This window comes from Pituophis catenifer, unplaced genomic scaffold (assembly GCF_029215685.1).
Source record: "Pituophis catenifer annectens isolate HBS135680 unplaced genomic scaffold, rPitCat1.0.hap2 SCAF_11, whole genome shotgun sequence".
NCBI classification, from domain to species: domain Eukaryota; kingdom Metazoa; phylum Chordata; class Lepidosauria; order Squamata; family Colubridae; genus Pituophis; species Pituophis catenifer.
The window spans coordinates 28,107,404-28,123,709 of NW_027256891.1; the positions used below are offsets into that span (position 1 = coordinate 28,107,404).

The 16,306-nt window shown below is 53.4% G+C and overlaps 2 protein-coding genes and 1 non-coding gene across 3 annotated transcripts; 2 read left to right on the plus strand and 1 right to left on the minus strand.

The window, feature by feature from the left end:
- Nucleotides 1-5,013: 5,013 nt before the first annotated feature.
- LOC139322543 (ras-related GTP-binding protein A) lies at nt 5,014-10,254 on the minus strand. The gene is made up of 10 exons (XM_070951670.1): nt 10,042-10,254; nt 9,869-9,905; nt 9,679-9,778; nt 9,382-9,448; nt 8,925-9,147; nt 8,306-8,401; nt 7,215-7,337; nt 6,308-6,399; nt 5,663-5,778; nt 5,014-5,480 (listed from the first exon to the last, which is right to left on the minus strand). Exons 2-10 carry the CDS (start codon nt 9,896-9,898, stop codon nt 5,383-5,385), a joined length of 945 nt encoding a protein of 314 aa, XP_070807771.1. The 5' UTR covers nt 9,899-9,905; nt 10,042-10,254; the 3' UTR covers nt 5,014-5,382.
- Nucleotides 10,255-10,617: 363 nt separating this feature from the next.
- On the plus strand, nt 10,618-10,689 carry TRNAE-UUC (transfer RNA glutamic acid (anticodon UUC)). Its single transcript has one exon. It is a non-coding gene; the product is annotated as a tRNA-Glu (tRNA).
- A 50-nt stretch (nt 10,690-10,739) lies between these two features.
- On the plus strand, nt 10,740-13,501 carry LOC139322693 (regulator of cell cycle RGCC-like). Its single transcript, XM_070951886.1, has 5 exons — nt 10,740-10,961; nt 11,153-11,311; nt 11,681-11,770; nt 12,202-12,264; nt 12,598-13,501. Exons 1-5 carry the CDS (start codon nt 10,838-10,840, stop codon nt 12,603-12,605), a joined length of 444 nt encoding a protein of 147 aa, XP_070807987.1. The 5' UTR covers nt 10,740-10,837; the 3' UTR covers nt 12,606-13,501.
- Nucleotides 13,502-16,306: the final 2,805 nt, after the last annotated feature.

The following is a 16,306-nucleotide window of genomic DNA, read 5'->3' on the forward strand; positions in this document are numbered from 1 at the left end:
GGGAGAACCACAAGCAACCCTGGAGAGAGGCCTCCAGAGAGGTGAGAAAGAAGGAGCATCAGGGACAGGATGGACCTGGAAGAGAGAGGAAGACGAGGATAGTGTGAGCCAGAGGACATTACCCTTGGGCTTATTTGCCAACAGACACACACACAATACACACCTCCGTAGAGTGCCACAGCACAGCTTGGGACTTCCATCTTCTCAAGATGGCCAGATCGGGGAGGCAGAAGATGCCCCAATAGAGGAGACGTGGGCTGGAGTTTGGCCAATGTGAATCTTAATGAGCTGCGCCAACAGAAAGTTGGTGTCCCCCACCTGGGCAGCAGAGCAGGGTCCCCTTCTCCTCGTCCCGAATTTGCAGCTCTGGTGTCACAGCTGGGAAATGGCCGGCTGGGTACATACATGGGACACTTTCCTCCTCACTTTTATTGACCTCCAGTCAGCCATTCAGGGCCAGAAGGGAGGGCGGTGTCCTCCAGATGACTGTGGCATGGGAGTGTGAAACCCATGGTGCACAACACACAAGAGGAAGCAGGTTCCCTTCGCTCAGAGCCGCAGCAGGACCCCCATCCTCCCTGACAGGACCTCCCTTGCCTTGTGCCTGAAGGGCCGCTGCAGAGGCCGGTTCCCTACGAAGGAAAGCAGCCAGCTGGAATTGAAGTCCCCCTGCGAAGCCTGTCATCTGCTGGGCCAAAGGGCTTCCGGGCCTCACTTCCTGCTTATTCAGCTGTTGTTCTGAGGAAGTTTGCTGAAAAGAGGGGGTTGCCATGAACTCTTATTGATTGACAGCTGTTCTTTTGCTGTAGAAGCAGGCTGGTCGCTCTGGTCAGAGCCAGCCCTTGGAGGTCAGCCCCCAGACCTCACCATTGGCTACGCCGAGCTAGCCCCGTCCTCCTCTCCGGCAGAGCCTCCTTGGCAGAGGCTTTGGACTCTGGAGGAGAGTCCACTTCTCAGCCAAGGAGAAGCCGGCTCAGGGCCTGAACAGGCACCTTGATTTCAGTCTTGGGGGGTACCTAAGTTGACTTTGGTCCCCTTGCTCTGAAGAACTGAAGAAAGAGATTGCAGTTGTCACCCCCCCCCCCCACACACACCCATTAAAGAAACCTTTGGTCAATGTACCCAATGTGCTTTCATCACATAGTTGCCTACGAGATGTTCCCTGTTTATTTCAGTTTGCCCCCTAAGTTCCCTGATTAAATTACAGCAATGAGAAAAACCCACACAACATTCAGACAAGAGGCACAAGAATCGACATCAGTGTGGGAGAACAATACACACAGCCTACAAGCTCCTGGTTTAATGTGTTACATGCACCGGGACATTCCTGGGACCCAGTAATGAATTCTGGGCACAGGCAAAGGAGGAGTTACTGGGGTGGAGTGGGGCACTCCGCAAGTGGGGCATGGCTGCTGACGGCATTCTCTTTATTTAGGGGACTACTAAAGAGATTCCCGAAGAGGCTCCAGATTTGAGCAACCTGATTCTTTTGATACCAGCATCAATTGGAGAGGCTCCAAGAGATCATTCAGTCCAACCTGTTCTGATGATGGAGAATTCTTGGAGCTCTGGTTCCATCTAGAGGGCACCAGGTTGGGGAAGGCCAATTTAAACAACCCTCCAATTTTCTTCCCAGCATGATCTATCTGGCGCCCAGAAGAGGAGCTGCATCCAAGAGCTGATGGGGCTTCCTGGGCCCATCGCACCTGGATAACTCTAGAGCCAGCCAAGCCGAAAAGCCGAAGGCGTTGTGCCGAAAAGCTGAGCGATGCCGACAGCCTCTGTGGGGAAGCGTCTCCCCCCCCCGATGCTTTTCATAATGAAGCAGAATCGGAGAGCAGCACCTCAGAAGCGTAACCAGTATGGACCAGTTGGACATTTGTGGGGACAGAGAGATGCAAACAGGAACTCCCTTAATTCTGGTGGTCCAGCAGGACCAAGAGGTGACATCACCAGCAGCCAATCCTATGCCTGGAAGTCTATCCAGGGTTGCCATAGCAACAGATGTGCCCTTCCAAGTTCTGTTCTGCTGGATCCTCTCTTGTGCAAACTGGAGATGGGTCAGGAAGCAGAGAAGGGCGCAGGCTACGCAGGCAAGGAGCAGGCAGACCTGGAAGGCAGCCACAAGGAGCCCGGCCTCTTGCCTTGGCCACAAAGAACCTGGTGGTGTAGGTTTTGCCCTCAGCCCTCCATTGCTCTCACCAAGGACAGCGAGTACGGTCCCTTCTGCACTCTCACCAAGTCAGCTGGCTTCGCTCTTCCCTCTCCAAACTCCAGTGTGCCGCACTCTCCTTTGTCAGCAAGCTGTTGTGAATTTCCCCATGACATTTATGTGCCGTGCTGCTTTCTGGGGCATCCTGCTGTTTTAAGAGAGGTGAGATGAGGCTTGGCACCACACCTGTACTTCCAGGAGAGGGAAGTGTGTGTGTACAGAATGAAGAGACAAAGAGATGCTCCATTGTGGAGGTGATGGCTTAGTGGACTTCTGACAGCCCATCAACCTGGTAGTTGGTTCAGATCCACACGTTGTAGTTACTGCAGTTATAACAGATGGAAACTGGTTGTGCGTACAACTGATCCCAGAGCCATCAAATGCACCACATTTTGTGGCTTGGATCCTGAAGACCCTAAGGGAGAGTTTGCACTGTATTCCACACAGAAGGTTTAAACTGGGCTGCTAGGAAGCCATAAAGCACCTCTGCCAACCCCAGGGACTGAGGTTATGTTGCCACCCAGAGGGGCTTAGAATGATTTTGGTTTATCATATTGTGTCCTCCAGCCAGTGAAGCATTGTAGTTCATCAGGAGGCACCTCCCCAACTGTTTTTTTCCTCTTTTTTTTTTTTTTGGAGTCTGCCGTCTTGTTTCAGGGAAGGTGGGGATGGGCCGCTGAGCAGGCTGAACGTGAAGCCAGTCCATGCAGAAGCAGTTTTGCAATGGCAGCTCCACCATCTCCCTTTCCAAGCACAACCTCTTCCAAGGAGCCGTTTTCCACCTTCCCTGCTGGCTCCTTTTGCTGACTCCTGCAGAGCCTCGGAAGGAGCCTCAAGGCTGGCGATACCACAGGGTGGCACTGCAGGCTACGAAGCAGCTTTGAAGCCCAAGTTGCACTTCTGAAGGCTCCATGCAGAACCTCCCACCTTCCCAAAGGGCCAAAGCGAGATGCCTCCCAGAAACCGAGAGCGTGCCTGCAGAGGGCAAATGACAAAATGAACCTGGCGATCTTGTGACACAACACACACACCCACACACTGCCGTGGGTGTGTGATGTGAGGGACATCAGAGGAAGGGTTTGTGCTACAGGATCGTGATGCTCATCTGGCCTTTCCGATGAAACTGCTGGATTCTTGCAGGTGCCTCTACGAGGTACCTGAGTTCCTCTTTCCAGAGAAAATTAGACCAACCGGGAGTTGCAACATCTCCTCAGTCTAACTTCGTTTACTCTGTAGATATGGAAGGACCCAGGCAGGCCTTCGGTCCTCATGTGGGAATGTAAGAGGGATCCAGCTCAGCAGACCCCTGCCTGGAGGCAGCCAAGGAACAGGCTCCTGAGGGGCTTGGGGTCTCCTGTCTCGTAGAACCTCCTTCCAGCCCAGGGGATCTCCCTTCTTGCTGAAACAGGAAGTTTTGGGGACCTTCCACTGCTGGGGTGTGCGTGTCTCCCTTTCCCTTGTGAGGAAGTGCAACTGAGCCTGGGGAAACACTCTGGGATCCGAGAAACCAGCTAGCCCTTGGGGAAATTCCTGACCTTTCCCCCAACAGCCAGAGTTCCTGTTCTGGAAATCAAGGGGGTGGGTGCACCTGCCCAAACTCTTTCTCTTCCCCTGCCTGGAACTCAAGTCACAAAGGCCTCTCCCCGGCTTGTCCTCTGGTCATCCCTCACCTGCAGGTTTAGAGGCTCAGCTAAATCCCAGTGGAAGGTTGGTGGGCTGCTCAGCCCCTTTCTGGAGAGGTCTTAGGACCATCTCTTAGGAAATGGCGTGGATTGGAAGTACACTTCTCACAGCAATCCCTTTGCAGATGATGAGTTTCTGGGTTTGGGGCAGCAGCAAATGGGCTGAGCTTTATCTGCAAAGGATGCCCCTGGCAGGGCGAGAGGAGCAGCGCTGGGCCTCTTGCCATCAGCTACTGGGGACACCCCCCCTTCTCCTGCAGAAATAGAATTCCAGGGAACCAAGCCCACCAATACAGTGAGGTGGGGGGAGCAAGTGGACCGCAATCCTCAGGATAAGAGGGAAATCTAAATTCACACACATCGCCCTAGGTTATTGTGGCTTCTAATCCAGTTTAGTGCTATATTTGAACAAAGCCACCTGGCTATGTGACACGTTGACACTTGCTGACATTGGAATCGCCACCAGAGCTGTCTAAAGGCGGAAGTGCACAGGAAGGAAGTGGTTGAAATACATTTGCCTAACATGGCTCCTTCAGCTCTCTGGAAGCTTCCATACAAACACCCATCAAGCTGTGATCTTCTAGCCGAGCCCCCCTCAGGTGAGGCAGAAGGACAGCCTGGAGCCGAGAAGAAAATCCATCCATTTCTCTCTAGAAGGCAAGACTCCCGGGGTGCAGACCTAAGCCCATGCAGGGATGGATCATCTCCAGAACCTTTGTTCTGATCAGGTGGGGAATGGTCTTCCAAATGGAATTGATGCAATTATTACTGGAAATTATTTAAGCGCAGGAAAGAACTCGAGGGCACAACAGAACTGGGTTCACTCTCCAGGAGCCCTCCGTGGACTTGGTGTCTGGTTACTGGGGCTGGTCCTCAGGCAGTTGGCAAGCCCTCCTGGAGTATTTGTGGGAAGGGCCCATCTTGGCCCTTGGAAAAACACCAAACTTCCAGGCAGAGCCAGGAAGGGGCCACAAGTTAATGCTCTGCAGCACACAACAGGTGGGAGAGGTGGGGGGAAGGGGGGGGAGGGAGGGAGAGGGAGAGAGAGAGAGAGAGAGAGAGAGACAGAGAGACAGAGAGAGAGAGAGAGAGAGAGAGAGAGGAAAAGACGCCCAGACGTCCTTGGTAACAAAATTTATTGTCATGATTGAAGACAAGATTTATAAACGTACTCTAGCAACTTGTTGATAAAATAGCAAGTATCCCAACTTTGTAGTTTATTGTCATTTGGAACAGAATGGGAAAGTAAGGAAAGGGTTATGATGTCCGTGACATTTGGACCTTCCGCGCCACGGCAGCAGCAGCAGCGGGAGGCCCAGAAAGTCCACCATGTGCCCAACACCGCCGGGGAGACCAGCATCCAAGATGAAAAGAAGAGGAGAGCAGTGGAAAGCAGTGCACGCATTTCAAAGCCCACAAAACACCCACCATGGTTGAGGTCTCTGAGGAAGAGAGCAGCTTCTCCTCTGGCCGTACCCAGAGAGGAGCTCAGCGCACCAACAGGCTGTGCTTGGGCCCATCCACCCTTTCCAGCTTCTCAAAGTGTTTCCTGGCATTTCGGATGTTGATCAGCGTTGCTGCAGAAGCTGGAATAGAGGAGGAACAAGAAGGTGAGACCATCCGGGCTCTGTGACAAGGGCGGCTGAGGGGCAGGGAGGGCAGGTTCCCCTCCGGCACAGTAAACAAACACTCCCTGAATTGCGACTGCCACAGGGAGCCTCCAAAGGTCAGGCCAAGCAGGAAGAGCCCTGCTCTCTCTCCAACTTACGTATGGAAGGGTCTGACATGACGACCATCACGTAGGTGTTTGATGTGAAGATGTCAATGAAATCAGCAAAGTTGGAATTCCTCACTTCCATGCTTTGGAAAGATGCAGCCAACTTACTGGAGGTGGGGGAAGAAATGAGGGGGGAGAATGTTAATTGTTCTATCCTGAATAGGCTCCCTAGTCTTCAAGCCTTCCTTCCCCACATTGTCCAGAAGCTTTTGCTTCTCCATGAACTCCAGAGAAAGGCAGCCCCATTCCAATGAAAAGCCTCCTGTCAATCAAGAACAGCCGAGATAAAATGGCCTGGATGGGCTCCAGGACCCCCAAGGGGTCAATGAGAATGGCAATGGACATTCTCACTGGTAAAAGTGCAAAGCATGGGCTGGCCTGCCCATTGGGCGCAGGCAATGGATCTGGCCCCTTCAGAAGGCAGACTCTCTCTCTCTCTCTTGCCTGCCGAGTCCTGGGGAGTAATGCTCTGCCTTCTCTACACAGAAATGACCCCCACCCAGCCTGGCAGATCTAGATGCCATGCAGTTGCCACTGGCCAACTCGGAGGAAACTGTCATGACCCCCCTGCCAGGGCCAGCATCTGCGGGCAACCAAGGCTCCCTCCCGGAAGCCTCCCAAGCCCTGTGCTCTCACCTGCAGCTCAGCTTGAACTGCTTAATGATGTTGCTGATTTTCTCAAACCGGTGAATGTCCCGCTGCTCTTTACACTGGTAGTGTGAAATGACCTGCAAGAGGAGGCATGAAAGCATCAGACCAGGTTTGAGCCAAGCAAGAATTCAGCTGAGGACCAAACTCTCAGCCACAAGAAAGATGAAGCATCTGAAGCATACTGGGCCTTCAGGGAGCCCCCGAGGGCATTCCCCAGTCGCAATCCATACGCACCCACTGTCATGGCAGAACCACGGAGGAGAAAGGGGTGGGTGGGTGGATTCCTCACGTAAGCCCCTATGGAAGAGGTTTGCCACCCAGTAGAGCTGTGCACCAGTGGTGGGTTGCTCCCAGTTCGCAAGAACCGGCAGTAAAAATTTGTAGTAGTTCCAAGAACTGGTAATAACATTGGCTGGCCACGCCCCCGAACCGGTCCCTGGCCTGGTCGCCGCTCGCTTACCCCGCCCACCTCAGGTTTTTGTTTTTGTTTTACTTTTAAAAGCATTTTTTCTACAACCTCTTCAGCCGAAAAGATGCTTTTAAAGTAAAAAAAAAAGCTGGCCATGCCCACCATCACATTACCCCACCAAGCCACACCCACAAAATAAGCTACGCCCACAGAACGGGTAGTAAAAATTTTTTAGAACCCAATCCTGCTGTGCACCATGATTCTCCAAGTGGACATAGAGAACCAGAATTTAAACTATGCCTGCCACAAGACTATCAGCGTGTGGGACCAAGAGAATGCATGGAGGCCTATTCTCACAATCCAACAGCCTGACTTCCCATTTTAGAAATCAGAGCAAGACATGTGGGAGGCTTGGGGGGCCCCTCCCTGGTCCGTGCCCAAGGTGGGCTCCATCCCTGGAGACTAGTCCATCTTCTTGCTCACCAAAAATGTGGCTCTTTCAAACAGAAGAACTTCATCAGCTTCAATGATCTGAGCAAAATTCCTGAGGTTCGTTTCCAGCTGCTGGACATTGGGAATAAGCTGGTAGACTATGCTGGACCATGCCTGCCAAAGAGGAAGCACAGAAGGCAGCTGATCTCTTGGCCCTTCCTGGGATCGACCCAAAGGGGCAGCAGGACCCTCCCCTTGGCAGTCAGCAAATGGAGGAAAGCACCCTTTAGAGGGAGGGACTCTCCTCCAGACAAAACAGCCCAATTTGCATCTCTGTTACCCCACAGCCCAGAGGGATTTGAGAAGCTATGGATGGGGCAGAAGTGGGAGCTGCTGTAAAACTTCACCTACTGCTCATAAACTGAAGACTCCACTTTTACAGGCTATACAGTAGTGGCCAAAATTGTGGAAACCTTTTGGGAAACGTGTATTTTTGAGGTTTGATGCCTTTTTTTTTTTTTTTGAGTTTCAAGATAATCATATTCCACTGCTGGAATGGCCTGGGAATAGCCCAGACCTTAACCCAAATGAAAATCTATGGAGCTGACTAAAGAAACGTGTTAGTCAAAAGTAACCCAGCAATAAAACTCAGTTAATAGAAGCAATCATTCCATCTTGGTTTCACATAACAGCTGTAGAATTAAAAGACTTGGTTCACTCCATAGGAAGACCTTGTAAGGCCGTAATTCATGCTAAAGTTTACCCAACTAAGTATTAACTGACATGGTGATCATTTTTGTATATCTCTTTTCTATCGTGATTATTTTTGTATATCTTGTTTTTTCTACGTGTTTTACTTTTCTTCTTTATACTGTAACTGCTATTCTAATAGCAAATCCTTCATAAAAGTTATTGCATTACATTCTTGATTAAATTTTCTTTCCATTGATATATAATTTTATGATACTACTCCAAAAAAAGTGGTGATATAAGCTAGTTTGAGAAAATACACTTTTCCCAAAAGGTTTCCACAACTTTGGCCACTACTGTAGGTAAGCACGGATCTGAGCCCAAGGCTTCCTCCAGCTCGTGGCTTATAACTCGGTCACAGTTAGCCACCATGGTGGCACAGAAGCACAAACCTTGTAGAGAGTCTCATCCCAGATGGACGTTCTGAAGCAAGAGCATTCCAGAGGGCGGGACAACCGCTTTAAATCCTCTTCCCGTTCCTTGAAAATCTAACAAAAGTAAACGAAAGGAGACAAATTTCCCTAACCAATATAAGCCTCACCAATAAAGCTGAGAGAGAGGTTCACAATTATCTCAGCAAGGCCAGCACTGCTGGGAAAAGGGAACAAGCTGGAAAGGCCTCAGCAAGAAATCTACGAAGAAAAAGGAGGGAAATTCCCAGAGCTGATAAAAAATGGAGTCCCGCCTATGCGCCCACAGCTGCCTGCCAGGCTCAGGCGGTTCCGCGGTTGGAGTTTGTGTCATTTGCAGACCCCCCTGGATGTCGGTAGAGGCGGCAGACATTTTGGCAAAGCCTGTAGTAAAAGGTGGAAACCGAAAAGCAGCAGTTTCTGAAAGAGGGAAGCTTAGATGCTTTAGCAGATGGAACCACACTAACCCTGCCAGGTGTAGCAGTGCAGACCCAGAGCGAAAGCCAGGAGGGAGGATGGCCTTGTTACCTCCCAAGAGCTACAGTTCCTGCCCTTTGACCAAAAGAGAAGCCTCCTGTTATATCTGGAGGTTGATCCTCACCAGGTCGCGCTGGTCCTCCTGTACTAAATCCATTTTGTGGACGAGGCAGAAAATCTTGGCATCAGGAGAATTCTGGAGAATGGCCTCCAGGCAGGACTGATAGTAGTGCATGTCTTTCTCCAGCTCTCTGCTTTCCACATCAAAGACGTAAATAAGGACCTCCACATTGCGGAAGATGTTGTCGCGCTGACTGGTGAAGTAGTTCTCCATGAAGGTGTCCTGGCTGGAAGGAGAAGATCCACCCTCAACAGCCGAGTCAGACAGAAAGGGGAAGAGAGGAGCGCTCAGCTGGGGACACACTCCTGGGAAGGGGGGGATTCCTTCCCCATTTCCAGATGAGAGGCCTGCTCCTGCTCTGATCTACCAGCCGAGGGTCCCGGGGAGACCCCTGCTGAACTCCCTGGAGTCCTTAACTGGGCCCTCCTGGAAGTAGCAAAAGGGTAGACAAAATAATTACCCTCCACAGTCCCACAGGTTTAATACCAGGTTGCCTAGAAACCGAACATGCGAATGCTCCACGTCAACTAGAAAGGAGAGGAGAAATGAATTACGGAGACAGGGAAACAATCCCCAGCGACATCAGAAGGAACCGGTAGTAAAGCACAGAAAAGCGGGTTTGCTTAATCATGGTCTGTCCGCTTGCTTGAGTCCACGAAAGATTTCACCCAATAAGCCAACAAACGCCGGCCGTTTCCCGGTCAGGGGGGGATGATGCCCACCCGGGGTCTCCGCCCCCCCACCCCCGCCTCCTCACTTGTGGCTCCCAGGCGCCGCGTATCCCGCGCGATGTAGTTGGCGAAGATGATGGAGCGCATGCTGGTCTTGCCGGAGCCGCTTTTCCCCATCAGCAGCACCTGGGCGGCGGGAGAAGAGCCGACGTTGCCGCTGCGGAGACGCCCCGGGCCCTCCCGAGCCGCCCCCGCCCCCCGCCCCCCCCACCTTACCTTCTTCTTCATGGCTGCTGCGTTCGGCATCCCACGCCTGCAAAGACACGCGGGGCGTCAGCGGGCGACGAGGGCCGGGCAGCCCGCGCCCTGTCCCTTCGCCCACGCCCACCCCCCACCCCCTCCCATGGCTGGGCGGCCTCTTCCGCGGGCGAGGGGGCGGGAGGCCCCACCTGTGCTCCGGACTAGCCCTGCGGCCGAGGGGCGCGGGGGCAGCAGCCGCTCCGCGTCGTCGTCCTGCACTTCGTAGGCCTCACAGCCCCAGCCTCGCGTAGGTCGCTCGCCCGGCCTCGCCCGGCTCCGGACAGCCCAACCCACCGCGGCACCTCGGGACAGTCACGTGAGCCGCGCCGCCGCCGCGCCGGAGACTCCGCCCTCCTTCGGTCAGGTGACGCGACGCGACGCGTCCGTCACCGAGGCAGCATCGCCTAGAGCGACCCTCTCTGCGAAGCCGCCGGAGCCATGTTTTTTGAGGGTGCCGCGCTCTCCGGAGCTCTGCAAAGGAAAGGCGGCTGTGCGCGATGGGAGTGGCGGGTCCCCATGGCAGCAAAGCCGGGCTTGCTGTTCGCGCGCGAAGGACATTTCGGGAGGGGGGGGGCCGGGACGTGGAAACCCAGATCGGTGTTCTGTCCCTGCGCCCCGCAGGCGTCGCTATGGATACCCTGCCCCTGCCGAGGGAGGTTTCAGTAAAGGCGGAACTCCCCAGTCCGCGACAGATGGGGCGATCTGGCACGCCTTTTCTTACCGCTTCCCATATGGTCTAGCGGTTAGGATTCCTGGTTTTCACCCAGGCGGCCCGGGTTCGACTCCCGGTATGGGAAGATATGGCTTTTTTTTTTTTTTTTTTTTTGCCGGCCCCCTCGGAAGCCCTGGCTCTGCTGCTTGGAGAACCGGTCACGGGCCAGGGTCCCTGTGCGCCTCCTCACCAGGGTCTAGCCCCTTGGCCGACAGGGCAGCCGTGGGGATCAGATGCCCGGAGGCCACGCCCCTTTCGGCGATTGGACAGCCCGGTTCCGCTGGGCGGGGCCTTGGGAAGAAAACGCACCTGCGGTGCTGCTCTGGGCAGAGGCGATGGAGGCAGCGGAGGAGCGAGGTGGGCTGCAGACTTTCCTCTCGCTTTTCTAGCATCGTCTTTGGGATGCTGGCGGACGCTCCGCTGGCCCTCCTGGAGGGGAGCGAAGCGGAGCCGGCAAAGTGAACGGGCAAGACCCCGGCTTCCCACCAAAGGGGGATGGGTGGGGGGTCCTGGGCGCCCTGAAACGTCCTGCTTTCTCCCCCCGGCAGGGCTGGCGAGCGACTCCCTGGAGGCCTTCTTGCTGGAGTTTGACCACGCGGTCCGGGACTTCGAGCAGAGGGGCTCTTCTCGGCCCGAGGCGCCCCTGCAGGCTTTGAAGACGGGGCTCCAGCGCAGCCTGTACGGCAGCGGCATCGACGGCTCGGGAAGTGAGCGCCCGCTTCTTCCTTCCCAGGGGAGAACGGGGGAGGCGGGCGGCGGAGGGGGAGATCCTCTCGCTTCGGCTCCCCTCCGGGTTTGGCGGGGCTGCGCCTGGGACTGCTCGCTCGGCTTCCTGCCTGGCTGCACAAGCGCAGCCCCCGCCCCCGCCCCCCCTTCACAAGTTGCTTCTCTCTGAAGTCAGCAACCATCAGAGGCCGATAAATGACTAAATGCGCTTTTTTTTTTTTTTGACTTCCCCCGACTGGCTGGGCTGATGAGCGTTTGCGGAAGAGAGCCGCTTTCGACGGGGCGGGCGGGGTGGGGGTTGGGGGGGAGGCCGCCAGCTGAGCGTGCGTTTCTCTTTGCTTTCCCTGCAGGCAAAAGCATCTCTCCCAGCAGCAGCCTGAACAGCAGCCAGGAGGACCTTATGGATGGTGTGGCTTCTTCCCAGGTTCCTTGCTCCACAGGTACAACTTGGGAGCCCACGGGAGAGGATGAGGGCGAACGTAGGACAGCTGCCTTGGGGCTACAAGGTGGACCTGTGTTTCCATTTGTGGACCAGAGACAACAACCTGGGGCTCTCTTATTGTCCTTGGAGGGGCCAAGTGAGCACCCCCATGGGTCAAAACAGACCCCCTCTGGACCCATTTGACTCCTTGGGATGGTTCGCTCCCTCCCTCCCTCCCTCCTAATTCTCCAGTTCCACCAGCCTGGGTGGACCTTCATGACTTGGAGAGAATAAACCTCACCATGACTGAAGATTTCATTTGGCTCTTTTTTTTTCCTTTTGGTATTGCTGAGATCCAATTATTCCAATCTTTTATTTGCTCTGATCTTTGGTTCACTCAAGGTTTGTTAGGGTGAGGAAACTGACAAGTTGACCCCTCTTATCTTGTAGCTAAGCTCGGAGACACCCGCGAACTGGAAGCGTTCATTGCAGACCTCGACCAAGTCCTGAAGGGTAGGTGTGGGGTCTGGGCCCTGTAGGAAGCCCAAAGGATCCTCTGGTGAACCAGGCTTTGTCTGCGGGGGCTTCTGGAAGAGCCCTTGGGGCACAAATGGTGCCGCAGATGCATTGGTAGGATCTCTGGGCTTTCAGAGAGGTGCTGACACTTTGGCCAGTTCCCACTGAGGTTGGTGACTGGTGAAGCCTTCCAGTCCTCTTGGAAGATGATGGGTATCCTGGGTCTCTGTGGTCTCAGTGTCTCTGACTGATGCAGGGGAGGCTGGGAAGGGCCCAAGGCAGAAGGTCTGGAGAGGTCTTTGTTTTAACCCAGTTATTCCTTTCTTGTAGAAATGTGACCAGCTTTCCTCCTGTGCTCTTCAAGATGAAAATCTGCCTGCTGATGTCTTGCTGAATGGACCCAGCCTTTTTTTTTTCCTGGGAGAAGCCCCCCACCAAAATGCTTGACGCATCAGCTATGACTGCCCCCAAATCCAGCCTACTTCGCAACTGGCTTCTTTGCGTGGAAGGAATCACAACGGTCTCCCGAAGTCAAAGCAGAAATCCAGTAACTCTGGATCCCAAAGGTGTTCGGCCATTGGATTTATTTTTGAAATTCCACCTTGAGCAGAAAGTCAGATTACTTTTTGAAATGCGGGTACTTCTCAAGGGACTTTCTCCTGGCCTTTGGTTTCATTGTGACAGGCTGCGTGGCAGGGAGGGAGCCCCAAAGAGACTCCTTAGGAGCTGAAGCCGGAGCCCCAACAAGGCGCTGCTCTTTCCCCTCCGCCTGGGCGGGCTCTGCTGCAGAGGAATGGCTTGTGCAGGGCAGGCGAATACAACCACCCTCTGGCCTCCCAGCTTCTTGAGTGGGACTATTGATATGGAGGGGAAAACCTGAGTAGGAGAATGTGTGTCCAGTTGCTCGACTGCTGAGGTTGACCACCGAGTTCGGAGGGGGCTTTGGTCAGAGGGGCTGCATCTCTTTCTGCATGGAGCTCCTGACAGGCCACTTGGAGAGAAGTGGGGAGGGGCTGGCTTTTCTCCCAGGTGGTGGGGAGGGAGAGGTGGGAGGTGGAGGAGAGTGTTAGGAGTCTCATCGGAGGAGATGAGTTGCGCCAAGGTTGGGGTTTTATTGATTCTGGTTTTTATTTTTTTTGTATAATACTATTTTATGGTTGTAAGCCTCCCAGAGTTCTAATTTTAAGATGGATTGCTGTATTTTAAAATATTTAAAATAAATGTAAATAAAATGCTACTGTCTCTGTGGGTTTTGCTGTAGAAGAGTTCATAGCTGACCACCTTAGGCAATGAAACAAATGCCGAAAACAGAAACAAAAAATAAGCATGTATCTAAAGGTTTGTAAGGTGGAATAAAAGGAAGTTCTGATTCCTTGCTCTTTACGCTCAATGCTGCCTTTCATTCTCTGCCCCGGGAGCTTTTCTGGCTTGCTGGGCTGTGGTACCCATTTCTCCATGCCCTCCGCGCTGATGCCAGAGCCCGGGCCAGCTGCTGCTGCTGCTGTTGCTGCTGCTGCTTCTCAAACGCCTCTCAGAAGCCGCGCGTACCGCCGGGGACTCACGCATCTCTCTCTGCCCAGCATAACCAAGGGGATGCCGCCCGACCGTTAAACCGTGCTCGGCTGCAGAGCTGCAAGGGAGCCCGAGATGCCACGGCAGCGCGTGGGTGGACGGGGAAGGGAGCAGCGCGGCTCGGAGCGCCTCTTCCTTGAGACGAGCCACTTCCGCAGCCCACGGGCAGCGCCGAGCAGCCCCGGCTTTCCGCCTGCCCCTCTCGTGCTCGTGGCAAGGAGAGCAGCAGAGCGCTTGCAACCCGGACCCCCCTCCCCACAGGCTGCTCGTGCGCCTGCCGCAAGGAAGAAGAGGACCGCGGTTCTTCGCCCTCGGCCTCAGTGGCTTCAGCCTCAAGAGACGGTTGCTTAGATTCGGTTTGCAGTTGGGGCTTCAGCGTAAGAAAGAGGCAGTTGGCTTGGAACATCGCCTCTGACTCCCTTCCTTCGGAAGTTCTAGGATGAAGCGCCCAACCCCCAGAACATCTTTACCCATGGGCGAGACCCCACACCCGCCCTGGGGCTGGACGGAACCACTGGCGAAGGGAAAAGGACACGGCTGGCGCTTGTAGCATCCTGGGAAAGAAGCAGCTCCTCTCAGAACCCTGGACCGCCGAGTTCTCCTGCTGGGAACTGGGAAGGTGAACAGAAACCCAGGCGGAGGGAGCCCCCCCCCCCCGAATTCCTTTCTGCTGGGGTAGGAAAGACTGAGGTGGCTAGTTCAGGGGTCTGCAACCTTCAACACTCAAAGAGGCATTTGGACCCGTTTCCCACAGAAAAGAAAACACCGGAAGCCACAAAACCCTTCCCGTGCCTGACTATTTCTTGAGTGGCCGCTCAAGAAATAGTCACAAAAGAAGCATATGTAGTTGAATTAGACGTTCTGTTTTCTTCTGAAACTTTATTTTCTTGGATTTATCCATGGTTGGCCTACCGGGAGTTGAAAAGCTCAATAAATCATGTGCCAGTGGGTGTCGCACATTGGTGGTTGTGACACATATTTTGAGTGACAGGGAGCTGCCGTGGAGGGGTGAAAGAGCCACATGCGGCTCCAGAGCTGCAGGTTGCTGACCCCTGGGCTAGCCCCACAGAGACCTCGGGGCCATTCACTCCCCTCCTGTCTGAGCAAAGGTTAGACTTTAAAAAAAACAAATTAGGAATCTTCCAGGCATTTTTAAAAAGGGCATCATACTTCGGTAGGTGTCTGAGGTAGGGTCTCTGTCCTGTGGGCCTTCTGCACTATCCCAAATGTGCTGTGTTCAAACTTACAGGGCTACAAGTTTCAAAGGAAGAAGGCATGGTGGCTAGTGCATGCATGATGCTAAACCATGGCTGCAGAATAAACCCTGAGTGCAATGGTGAAATCCAATTTTTTTGATACCGGTTCTGTGGGCGTGGCTTGGTGGGCGGGACAGGGGAAGGATACTGCAAAATCCTCATTCCCACCCCACTCTGGGGCCAGCCAGAGGTGGTATTTGCCGGTTCTCCGAACTGCTCAAAATTTCCGCTACCGGTTCTCCAGAACCTGTCAGAACCTGCTGGATTTCACCCCTGCCTGAGTGGCTGATTAACAGAAACACTGAGCCCAAAAACATGGTTTCTTTTTTTTTTCAAAAAAGTTTTTATTTTTATTTCTCACACATACATTTACATGTTCAGTCATTTATCCATCATTTTTCATTCATCTTATCTTTTAAAGTAAATAGTAAAAGAGCAGCCCCAAAAAGTAAAAATGAAAAATGAAAGTTAAAAGATAACATGGTTTCTAAACCACCACGCTGGCAGCCACATTTCTTGGCAAGCACATCTCCACCTTGGCTCCAGTGGGTTGCCATCCACATGAGGTGGGCACTCAGGACAGGGACCCCTGTCTGTCTGTCTGTCTGTCTGTCTGTCTGTCTGTCTGTCTGTCTGTTTGTATGATTCTCCCTCGGCTGGCCTGGGTGCTGCCTCCTCCAGATCACAAAGCAGTTGCAACACAGGCAAGTGAGCCCCCAGCCTCACCTTCCCTTGGGGAACAATTCTGCCCTGCGGGGCTGTATGCCTTTTTAGGACAACCTTGTTCCTGAGCTTCAGTTAGCCTGAGAGCCAAAATAGGGCTCTTCCTGCTCGCTGCGCTGCTATCTTATGTGCATATCTGCATACTCAGCTACACCCATGGCTGCCTGTGGCTGTTGTGACCCAGGCCCTAGTAGTTAGGATTAAATACAAACAGTTCAAAAATAAACAGACTTTATTAGAACAGCTGAGAATTAATTCATTCTCAGCGTAGTCCAAATCAATTTGTGTTTTTTTTGCTTTAATGTATATGCCGCCCTTCTCCAGAGACTCAGGGCGGCTTACAATGAGTTAAGCAATAGCCTTCATACTTTTGTATATTTATACAAAGTCAGCTTATTGCCCCCACAATCTGGGTCCTCATTTCACCTACCTTTGAAAGGATGGAAGGCTGAGTCAACCTTGAGCCTGGTGAGATTTGAACTTGCAGT

Coding starts and splice junctions, on each gene's coding strand:
- LOC139322543 (XM_070951670.1), bottom strand. CDS start 9,898: ATGCCGAACGCAGCAGCCATGAAGAAGAAG. Junction 6,400..7,214: donor TTGAAAGAGCCACATTTTTG/GTGAGCAAGAAG, acceptor CTCCTCTTGCAG/GTCATTTCACACTACCAGTG. Junction 5,481..5,662: donor CATGTCAGACCCTTCCATAC/GTAAGTTGGAGA, acceptor CCTCTATTCCAG/CTTCTGCAGCAACGCTGATC.
- LOC139322693 (XM_070951886.1), top strand. CDS start 10,838: ATGCCCGGAGGCCACGCCCCTTTCGGCGATTGGACAGCCCGGTTCCGC. Junction 10,962..11,152: donor GGAGGCAGCGGAGGAGCGAG/GTGGGCTGCAGA, acceptor TCCCCCCGGCAG/GGCTGGCGAGCGACTCCCTG. Junction 11,771..12,201: donor CCAGGTTCCTTGCTCCACAG/GTACAACTTGGG, acceptor CTTATCTTGTAG/CTAAGCTCGGAGACACCCGC.